At 34.7% G+C, this 12140-nt stretch overlaps 1 protein-coding gene across 16 annotated transcripts in view; it reads right to left on the bottom strand.

Annotated features, from left to right (window-relative positions):
- The window catches only part of WDFY3 (WD repeat and FYVE domain containing 3), a 251256-nt gene that overhangs the window by 118476 nt on the left and 120640 nt on the right, over nucleotides 1–12140 (bottom strand). For all 16 annotated transcript variants that reach the window (XM_070262308.1, XM_070262304.1, XM_070262309.1 and 13 more), the window contains 3 exons: nucleotides 5559–6026; nucleotides 4558–4659; nucleotides 1814–2007 (listed from right to left, as the gene is read on the bottom strand). In XM_070262308.1, coding sequence (XP_070118409.1) covers nucleotides 1814–2007; nucleotides 4558–4659; nucleotides 5559–6026 — 764 coding nt within the window. The remainder of the gene's footprint in view (nucleotides 1–1813; nucleotides 2008–4557; nucleotides 4660–5558; nucleotides 6027–12140) is intronic.

Genomic DNA, 12140 nt, shown 5'->3' with positions numbered 1-12140 from the left:
TTTAACTCCAACATCAGGAAGCATTTTACCACAGTCAACTACTTAACCTTTCTGTGCCAGAATTTTCTCTTACGCAAAACTGAGACAATAATAATAACTTACTTCACAGGAAGTACATGTAAAACTCTTAGCAAAGTGCCTGGCACATAAGCCCATCACCACCATAATCTTCAGAAACACATTAAAACAGAAAAGCAGGACAAGCATTATTTTATATACAAGAAAGAGTGACTTCAGAGTTAAAGCAATACATACAAAACTAGATCGCTGGTTAGAATCATGACAGACGTTCGAAAAACATTGCTCATAAATCCTTAGTCCAATACTCTACATGATGTACTTCTGGAAAGTCCACCTCCTACTACCTCAAAACCGGCACTCTGACACTATCACAGCATAACCTCAGTATTTGAAAAATTTCAAATACCACGAATAATTTAACATCCTGCTTAAATCAATAACTAACAACAAGTAGCAAACACCAAAGCTGCAATGAGATGCAGATGTGAAGTGGTTAGACAAAATCATTAGCTACATATTACCTACATTTGCGTAACAATAATGCATAGAATTCACATTTGTGCATCATGGAATTTTGGGTTTGTGCACAAATAATTACAAATTAAATCACACAGATTTATGGTTGTGTCAACTTGAATGCAGGCACTGAGAAGTGGTTCTGAAGGTAGCAAAAATGGAAATTGAAACTGGGATCCCAAAACCTTCTTGCAGCCTCCCTACACCGCTTCATGCCCTCAACGCACTGGAATGCTGGAGCCAGCTCATACTGGCTCTGCAGAGCCAACTGTGATATTTTTGGAATTTTGCGTGCGGGTTGTTAAAACACAACCATAATTAAAAATTAAGTTCTCTAAACTAAATAAATTACTTTAAAATCAAAAGTAGTAAATACTCAAAACACCACTTCCTAGTTATTTTCTATATTTTATTACTATCTGTGTTCTTAACACACTCTATAATGGGGTGCTGTTGTACATCTCTTCCCAATCCACATTCAGCAACACTTTAGTTTCCTGAAATAAGGTCACAGTAGAGTATTCACACCACGGAAATCAGTAAAGGCAACAAATCAAGGGCTCCCCCCACCCCGTCCAGTCTGAGAGTCGGTTATTACCATTTACCAGACCAACACTGCCTTAAAATCAGCTCAGCCAAGTACCTCTTGTTGGCTTAACTACCAATATTTTACAAATCCAATTAAAAAGCTACTAAGAAAGGAGGAAAATGTATGTTAAAAAAGTTGACGTCTTTACCATCTTCTGAAAGTACTTGTTTTTTCCCCCAAGTCCCTTCAAATATACAAACATTCCCCAATATTGACATGCATGTAGATTTCCTTCTTGTCTAAGAGATAAATTGTGGTCAGATTAATCTTGCTTTTAAAATAAAATGTATATTCAAAATTGTCAATATACTCAATCAAAACAGGATGAAATATACAACAGCATGAAGAAAAAAATGCACACCTGTCATTACTGATGAGAAATTGAGTACAGCACAAGTTAGTAAAAGAAACACACGATTCTAGAAGGCAGCTGTACTTCCTGCGATGTCTGAGGTAGGAATGAGGTGAGGGTATTTGGGGAGTAGGGCAGAGGGGAACTAGACGGCGTCCCGAGGGCCTTGGAGGCCAAGTCAAAGACACTCACTTTTCTTCTGCTATTATTATTTTGACATAATTTTAGGTTTGAAGAAAAACTATAAGAATAGTTCATAATAATTTTAAGTCATTTAAAAGTAACCACAGATTTTAGTAGTAAAACAGTAATAACAACACACTTGTCCAACTTACCCTTAAAATGTCTGTCTTCAACTGCAGTTCTTTTGGTGGGGCTGAATGCATCAACCCCAGGAGAGTGCCCATGTCATCGTCCCCATTGGGAGAGAGCACCAGCTGCTGGATAATCATCAGGGCATGCTGCCGGCACTGAGGATACCTCACTATGTTATGCACACACCTCGCACCTCCAAATTCTCGGAAAATTCCTTGAAGAAGGGGGACAAAAGAAACATGGCTCAACTTAAAACATTCTGAGACAAGTCAAATGAATTAAAATTTGATCTCTCTGTAGGAAGAGTAACTCAAAAGAATGCAAATAAAACGCACCCAGCTTCTTCACCTTTTAAATTACAATATAAAATTGCACTGTGGGATGTCAGCAAACACACATGCAAATTTTCTCTAGATTTCCTTAATGCAAGATTAATGTCCTGATATGTTCACCATGTCCAAATTCTCCAAATCTAGACCTTCCAGAAATTTCCCAGGTAGACACCAAAGAGATCCAATATTTTTATGTAAAGGCTTTAAGCTGAACAATGCTTGAAATCAATTTATATAAAAGGCTTTCAGACAAACAATACTCCAAATAAATGAGATTTAAACTGAACAAGACTTACAAAATAGTAGCAAGAAAGGAATGGAATAAATTATTCTATCATGAGAAAAATTACAAGGAACCAAACTTTTTAGTTAGAGCACATGAACAAAGAAAGACCAACTCTATAATAGAAAGCATCAGGCACTGTACTGCTCCCAAGGCTTTGTGTGGATGGAATGATTTAATCCTCTTCCCTTACGTACAGAGGAGGAAATGAGACATACAGAAGCTGACTCACATGGCCAAGGTCACACAGCTAGCAAGCAGCAGAGCAGGATTTATGCCCAGACAGTCCACCTCTATATAGCCTGTGCTCCTGCCCGTGAGTGGTATGTTCTCACATCAAATACCATCTCTGAGCAGGAAAACAATGGACCAAGCAGCTTAAATCACTAATTAGTATTTCCTTTGAAGTGATGGTTCCTCTACATTTTTCAAGTACCTTGTATATGCCACTATTATAATAGTTTATATCAAACTGTCTTAGTATTGTTTGTTTATAGGTTTGGCTCCCCATTAAACCTGGAATCCCTTCTGGTTTGCGTTTCAATAAATGTTTCCCAAGTGAATAAGTGTCAGTGTATTTTGCCATAGCGGCTACCGTCCTACTGAGTGACTTTCTATTTGCTAACTTTATAAGAATTATATGACCTGGCAGTGAGTCTAAGTCAGATGCCTGAGATGTAGCACATGGAAGGCCATGTTTACTTACTTCCTTGTGCCAGTTAGTGTCCATCGGATAATCCTAAGGGCTAATAGTTTTTGAATACTTACTATGAGCAAAGCACTATTTTAAGTGTCTGAGATGCCACAGCTAGCTAGCAACATCTGTCTTCACAAGGAAAAGACAGTCACTAGAAAGAAAACTTTGTGAAAATGTCTGGTACTCTGGGAGATGTATTAAATTACTTCAGTAATACAGAGTAAGTTCTCTACTTTCCTACATTAGTAGAATTGTTCAGTCCCTCCCTGGTAACTCTAGGTCATGTCATCAAAAGCTAATTTATCAAATAAACTCTTGCTAGTATATCCTTATTACATTTCTGACTATCTCAGTCAACTAAACCTAGTTAGCGGAAATAAGAAGATTGTACATTATACCATAGACAAACTGTTAACATCGTAACTATTAAACTTCATCATACTTATTGTTTAATTTACCTACTAAGTTCATTCAACTCTGTCCTGGCATCAGCCAAAACAGTATTTAAATAATTACTTATATAATTACGTGTTTACATCTTTCTACATCAGGTTGTAATTCCTTTCGGGCAAGAATTATCTTTGTATCTCTAATATCTAGCATAGTGCTTGGGACACACAGTATATTTTAAATACGTTAAATACCGAGTTCCTCTGCATTCAAGCAAATAGGCATGCATTTGTGCATTCGCTAGTTCATTCATTCGTTTGTTCATTCATTCATTCATTTGTGGCTTCCCATCACACTTAAAATACAATTCAAGTTCCTCAGCATGGCCTAAAAAGCTCTATTTGATCTGGGCCAAGCCGACTTACCTGAACTCACCCCCAGTCATCCACTCCTCTCAAGCTGTAATGACAGTTACCTGAGAGGTTTCTGACATTGACTAAAATTTCAACTAATCTTTTTTAAACGCAAGTGATATTTTATAAATACAGGTGGACTACCTGTTAATGACAGGTAGAAAGGATTGAAGACCAGTTTAATGAATCCAATTTACCTGGGAAAGACAAGTTTTACTAGAGACTCATTTTTCAATATTTCCCTAGGGTTATAACATTATAATACTCTAACTTGAGTTACTAAAAAATTAAGAAAATCACCATATGAAGCAGATATTTTGGAAAATATTTAAATAAGCAAAGTTATTCAACTAAGGGTCTGCATTATGTAAATAAAAAAATAGAGAAATACCTCAAAATCAAGGCCAACTATAAAAAGCAATAAAATATAAGAATATATTTTGAAATCATAATAAAGTTACATATTTTGTCATCAATATACTTATAAAGGTCAAAAGTACTGTACTTCTAGAGATAGGACAGTACCATTACTGAATCAATAGTTTTTTCTCTAAGCAATAGGAGCATTTCAGACACAAGAATCAATAGAGAAGATATAAGCAGAGGCAGTAGCCTCCCCAAAGCATTCTCTAGTAGCTTTTCTAATTACCTGCATTTGTGTTTGATCCTTGAAGAAGCACTGTCAAGGTCTCCATAACCAACAAGGCCAGGTGTTTTTGGTCTTCAACTGAACTATTATTTCTTGAGTCCACTACAAAAAAAGGATCCAAGGTCCAAATCACAAAAGTTATAAGCTTATTTTTTTCTTGATTTGGTTTTGTTTTAATAATTTTAAAAATATTTGACAATCACTTTTACCACTAATACAATCAATATAATACGACCTTTAAAAATGATATATATGTCCACCAGTTACCAAAAGTAAGGTCAAAATCCATGTTTACAGATTTTACTTTGGTGTGGCTAGAATTAGTTATCTAACAAATATTAAAAAGGAAAATGCCAATAAAAATGAAATGTGTCTTTCTCATAGAGGTTTCCCTAATCAAAGAGGTCAATAGGAGAATTCTAGATTTCAATGCACCAAAGACAAAGAAAAGCTTATGAACAGTGCTATCTATTTAACGTGTATTAACTCATTCAACACATTTAATACCAAGTGGCAGATACTACTATACTTTCATCAGATTTATCAGAAAGGATGACAAATATTAAATTTAAAGTGTCTAATAATAATATATGTGTGCATATATAACATCACTAAAGAGACATATTTATTTATGCTCTATAATTAATAAAAACATTTTGAGGCACCCAAACATCCCAATTGTTTCTAGAAGCTTTATTTTATTCCCTCTTAGAACAGAAAATAGTAGACACTAGTCATGTGGATCATAAACGTTTTCCTCAGTTTTTACTTTAAATCCTCTTTCACCACAATGAGATATTTCTAGTCTCACCTCCCCATTCCCAATTCTGGAACAGAGACTGAATGAACAAGTTAACTCTGGGAAACATTCACAAGGATGTCACAATAACGCACATTAGTGAGTCATTCAAATTAATAAGCGAATGAAAGGCAAAGTATGAAGAAAACCCCTGCCCAGACCTCTTTGTCAAATAAAAATAAAATTATGGAAAATGCTTTACCTTGCTCATTTAGTGCCTGAGTTGGATCCTTCAAGAGGGCAGCATATTTGTGCAAAAGGGTTACCATGACCTCCAGAAGGCCCACCTCCCTGAACACGTCTTTAAATATGTAGTCATGCCGTGTAAACTTAAGGAGTGTTTTCATTGCAATAATGCTACAGTGGTAAGAAGAGCTAGATTTTAAGAGGATGCTAACACTAATAAGTTCTTTACAAGGGATATAATTTAAGCTAAAAACGACAAACTCTAGCATCTCAAAGTATTTGTTTTGTACTTCTGGGAGTTTAGAAATCTTTTCTGCAAACTGTGACAGTGTGTGCTGTGACTCTAGGATGAAATAATTGGCATTGTCAGCCATGTAAATATTTGTGATGGCGTCAAGGATGATTTGGGCAAGGAAGCTGGTTTTTGCTTTTAAAAATGCATTCTGAAGAACTGCAAAGGCCTGGACATTTCTCACACTGTGACCTAAAATAGAAAAGAAGAACACAAAAGTAGGTGCTATGTGATATTTTAATCATGGCAAACTAGTCTATTTAACAGATCAGGAATTCTAATATTTATCAACTGTTTACTAAGAATACATCCTGTTTTCACAAAAGATATTATTTTTCTTCACCAGGTTCAGTCATTTAATTGAAAAATAAGTAACAATACTGATTAAACTTTTAATGCATCATTATGAATACCGTGACTCAAGAATAGTACACGTTGAAACATTAGACTGTTTTAGAGAGAATAAAGCATATTATATAAGTCCAGGCTTCAGAGTTTGGAAATGTGCAGAGGTGTCGCTTTTTATTATCTGTAAGAGTGACCTTGACTGTAAGAACAGTTACCTCTCAATCTGAAAAGACTTTCAGGTTGACTAAGTAACAGGCCTGAGAGCAGCAAGAATGGCAAGAGGAAAACAGGAGAGGAAAATTCTCTAAGTTCCAATCTTCCTTTATAATTATGACACTAGAACTTTCATAAACTTTAATTTGTAAATTTATTCTGTTTTCAAGCTCAAAGTGCAATTTCTTTACATATACTAAACGTTTGTTAAAAGCAATTTATCGCCAGCTACCAGCTATATTTCTAAACATCTGATTTTCAAACATACCAACTGGAAAAAAACAAAAATTAGTACTCATGACTCTTGTGAGGCAAATTAGTGATAATAATTATAAAAAAGTTAACACAGAAAATATTCGAGGCATGTGAAAACAAGTGTTTGCTTCTAAAAATGGTCCCAAGCTTCATAACTATTAGGAGTATAGGGCACTGGCAAGAGTGACCAAAAAATTAATATAGAGCCTTACAGAATAAGCTAGATTTTAGGAAAAGGATAAGCACATAACAAGGAAAAACATAAAATGGGTTAGAAAGACTGCTCAGAAACCCTGGCTTGGACATTATCTGAAAAATGCAAAGATTTTAAAAAATCTTCAGTCTATATGATTTCAATTTTCTTTTTGTTTATAAGATATAAATTTATTCCATGTGTGGCAAATACCAAAGATTTATCTTTACTTTCAGCTCCTTACTAATAGTATGCTTGTTCTTTCTGAGGATACCTTCACTTTTTATTACCTGCAGGTAATCCAAAAACAGGCTTGGATAGACCGATGGACACACAAACGTAAAAGTCTGACTACACGTGACAAAAAGGTGACAAATAAAGTTAAAGAAAAACTCCAACCAATATTTTGTATCTTTCAGCTAAATGACAGTATCAATTATCACTACAAAGAAAGAGTTAAAAAGAGCTGAGTTTAGGATAACATGGGAAAATTTGGATTTTCCCAAGTTTCTTCTTCATTATTTGGTTTCAAGTGATGTCACTGACAAAAGATAAGGCATATTAATAACCAACCCCAAGAACAAATTATCCACCACTGGGAAATGCAGTGGTCAGCAGTTTGGCTCTTAGTAATTTTTTTACTGATAGTAATGAACCTGCTCTGATCCATCCTTAATCCTACTTGTTATCCAATTCATCTAAGGGTCATTAGTATGTAGTTAAAATAGTCTGCTCAGAGGAAACGACCAAGGAACGCTGAGACTCTAACTGGTCTCCATTACCAAATGTAAGAGCAGAAAATTCTAAGCAACTGAGGAACCAATCAGTCTACATGTAAAATTCAATCATTTCCAGTGACTAATCCAGAAAAAGAGATGTTCTGTTTGTAATATTATTTCCAAATTAGTAAATCTTATGTACAGCGGAACTCAATAGAATCTAATAATTTCGCTTCCTATCAGGAAAAAGTATCTAAAGGAATGGCTGAATAATAACACCAAAATAAGCAGCACACAAATTTGAAATGTATTTTGATTGCTGATGTCGTCAGAAGTAGTTACTCAGGACTACTCCTGAACCCGCAAAGTTATACTCCAGCAAGCCAGCTGAACACCAGCCCTGGCCACGTCTGCATCCAGCACAGATAAAGGGGAGCAAGAGCTCTCCAAAGACAGCCCAAGAGGAAGACTGAAAGGCACTTTAGCTACTAGTTTCAACAAAAACACAAAAGGGAAAATACATTATCCTCTTATATTGGTGCTGGCAGAATTAATGTGTTATGAGAAAACTTTTGTAAAGGTAAAGTGACAGAAGACTTCTGAAAAAGAAAGCTATGGTCTTTTCTCATGCAGAGATATATTCTCTATTAAAAATATATTAAAAACTCTCACTCTGTTTAGGGAACAAATTTGGAAGCTAAGGAGAGCTATGAATTATGCAGCACAACCTCCCAAAGTTTCTAGAACACTTAAGGTAAAAAAAGCACCCCCCCATGGAGTTGTTATTAAACAGAAGCAATATTTCTTATCTAAGGGAAAGGAGTGCTACATTTTCCTTTAATTTCCTTCTTTAGAAAAATCTTTCTGCTGGTGAGGGTACCAAATTTTATAAAAGCTCTTGCATATAATATAGAAATGGAAGTCATTTTCAAGATTTAACATATACAAAAAAACAGAGAAGTTTACCAGCTACATTAATAACTCAGTTTACTTTTTCTTTTAAATTTTATATTTCTATACTGTTTCACTTGATCTAAAATCAGCACTAACGACAAGGCACGTAAATTATCTCTATGTATAGAGCGACAAAAAGTAGATGCATTCATGGTTTCTCTTGTAAATGTAATTATCACTGAACGGGTAAAAATTTTTGAGTAATAAGAATTTTCTTTCCATAGATGATGACAGGAAAACCAGTAAAATCAAAGAAAATATTCCTCAAAGTACCCTGAACAAACAATTGACAAAAAGTAAGATAAACAGTGTCAGATATACCAGAATATACACAGCCCCAACTTATAAACAGTCCAGAGCAAAGAGCTACAATTTGAAAAGGACTACCACTGCCTCATTCTATCAGCGCTACACATGACATCGTCACAGGTGGCCTTCCTCATCTCCATTCCTGTAAAATAGTCCATCATCTCTTATCTAAAACTAGATTAATAAGAAATGCACCAAGGAAAAAAACCACTAAAATGAATCATCAAATTTAGCAAAGTTATAGGTAAAAAAGGATATTTTAAAAAATCAATTACATTTATATAAACTAGCAACAAGCAATCAAAAATGAAACTAAGAAACAATTTCATTTAAACTATCAAAACTAAAAAAATATTTAAAGATAAATTTAACAAAGAATTGAAAGTCCTGTACAATGTACACTATAAAACACTGCTGGGGGGCCAGCCACGTGGCACAGTGGTTAAGTTCACGCGCTCTGCTTTGGCAGCCTGGGGTTCTCCAGTTTGGATCCTGGGTGCAGATCTATGCACTGCTTATCAAGCCATGCTGAGTCGGCATCCCACATATAAAATAGAGGAAGATGGGCATGATGTTAGCTCAGGGCCAATCTTCCTCAGCAAAAAAATGAGGATTGATGGTGGATGTTAGCTCAGGGCTAATCTTTCCCCCCAAAAAACAATGCTGAGAGAAAATAAGACCCAAATAAATGGAAAGTTATATATTCATGGATTGGAGAACTCAATATTGTTTAGATGTCAATTCTCCCCAAGTTGATCTACAAAGTAATCCCAACCAACATCTCAGTAGGCTTTTTGTTTTCAATAACTGACAAGATGATTATTAAATGTACATGGAAGTTCAAAGGACCTAGACTAGCCAAAATAATTTTGAAAGTGAAGACCAAAATTGGACAGCTTAAATGACTCTTTTTCAAGACTTAGTTTAAAGATACAGTAATCAAGACTGTGTAGTACTGGCTTAAGGACTGACACATTAATCAATGGGGAAGAACTCAGAGACAGTCCCAGATTCATAGTCATACATGGTCTTTTCAACAACAGGTCCTGGCACACTTGGATATCCATTTGAAAAAAAAAACCCAAAACCTTATTTCCTACATACACAAAAATTAACTTAAATGTATCAGAGATCTTAATGTAAGAGAGTTAAAATACAAAACTCCTAGAAGAAAACATAGGGAAGTCTCAGGGAATTTGGGAAAAATGAGATTTCTTCACTATGAGGCAAAACCCACAAAGTATTTTAAAAATGATAAATTGGACTTCATCAAAATGAAAAACTGGGTTCTTCAAAAGGTGCTATTAAGAAAAGAAAAGGCAAGTCAAGACTAGGAGAACATACTTATAAATGTATATATATCTTATAAAGGACTTATTCAGAATATCTAAAGAACTCTTAAAATTCCAATAAAACAAACAATCCTATCAAACATTGAGCACAGAGATCTGAATCAAAGTGGAGATAAAGATGGCAAATAAGCACACGAAAAGGCTCGAAATCATTTGGAAAAACGCAAATTAAAAAACACAATTAGATACTACTACACACTCACTAGACTACCTCAAATTAAAAAGACTAACAACACCAAGTGCTGCTGAGGATGCAAAGCAAATTTTCATACACTGCTGATGTGAATGCAAAAGGGGACAGCCAGTTTCTCACAAAGTTAAACATACATTTACCACGTGACCCAGCAATTTCATGGCTTGATATTTACCCCAAAGAAATGAAAACATATGTCCGTACAAAGACTTGTTTTATATGGATGTTCATAGCAGCTTTATTCATGATAGTTAAAGAAATGCCATCAACCAGTGAACAGATAAACAAACTGCAGATATCCAAGTAATGAAATACTATCAAGCATTAAAAAGGAACAAACTTCAGATACATGCAATAACATGTATGAATCTCAAAAGTGAAAGAAGTCAGATCCAAAAAGTGCACACTGTATGATTCCAGTTTATGAAATTCTAGAAAAGGTGAAATCAAAGCAAATCAGGGGTTGCCAGGGCAAGGGGGTGGGGAAGAGGGTGTTGAATGCAAACAGGAACAAGGCAATTTTTAGGATGAGAAAATTCCAATTGCAGTTATGGTGGTGATCACACAACCATATCCATTTATCAAAACCCATCAAATTCAACACTTAAAATGGATAGTTTTTAATACACGCAAATTATACCTCAACACAGCAAAAACAGACATATTCCATATTTCCTTTATGTGGACTAGAACTATCTTCTTTAGTCCATACAATAACCGTACAAACTATGCCACGGGAAATAGATAATTCTGAGTTACTAATGAAAGTCAAAATGATCTAGCTTGATTCATTCATTTTACAGAATACTACACCAATTTTTCTGGAGAAGAAATTGATATTTAGAAAGGTTAGGTCACTCACGGTCACCTGAATACTGACTCATAGGGCAATGTCCTTTCTAGTTAACCTTACTTTCGTAGACTTTATGTCGCTGTATTCTCACAATAACCCCAGGACGTGCTAGGTTATGTATTTATTATCCCTGTTACAGATGAGACAATTATCAGGCAGACACATGAGGAAGGTTAACTTTGCTGCATTAATGCTCTCCTTACCATATTATACTATTGTAACTAGCTATTATGCCAGTGTCATGATCAGATTGATCAGCCAAATGAAGGAACGATAAAGTCTAAAGTAGGAAGGACATTGCTGAGCTATTTTTAAATTAACTCATAGGAAGAGTTAATTGTGGAATACTCAAAGTAGAGTCTATAAATTAGAAGTTTTTGGAAACCTCTATTTTTTACTAAATATTAAATAAAATGATGCCTTGAACTGCTCAGTAAAATATGCCTTAATTTCTTATTGCAGAGAGACTCATTTAAAAAGTTCTATACAACCTACACACAAACGTCTTATTGCAGTATGTTTGATGACTCCAATCTAAGTCATGACTTTTCAATATAATTTTCTTTAGAAAATCAAATTTAGGATCTTCTAATAAATCCATTTATTCTCATTAACTTAAAGACTTATAACTGCTGACTTCTAAGTCACGAAATACATAGAAATATATTGTAAAATTTAAATCACTGGACATGTTGACATTTTGTGGCTAGTTAAATTTACATGCAAATATTATAACTGTATGGAATACTTAGTAAGTGACAATCCAGTGAAAGATACTATTAGAAGCCTCTAGGCTCAGATTCTTTCAGAATGGTTATTATGCATTTAAAAAAATTAAATAAACAGTAGAACTAGTTTGCACTCTTATGTAACTAAGTGTTATTAACTATACAATAAGTTTTCTTAGTAAAAGGTCA

The sequence above is a fragment of the Equus caballus genome, chromosome 3 (genome assembly GCF_041296265.1).
Source record: "Equus caballus isolate H_3958 breed thoroughbred chromosome 3, TB-T2T, whole genome shotgun sequence".
NCBI lineage: Eukaryota > Metazoa > Chordata > Mammalia > Perissodactyla > Equidae > Equus > Equus caballus.
The sequence above is the reverse complement of the archived record's forward strand: the minus strand, read 5'-3'. Positions and strand labels throughout refer to the sequence as shown.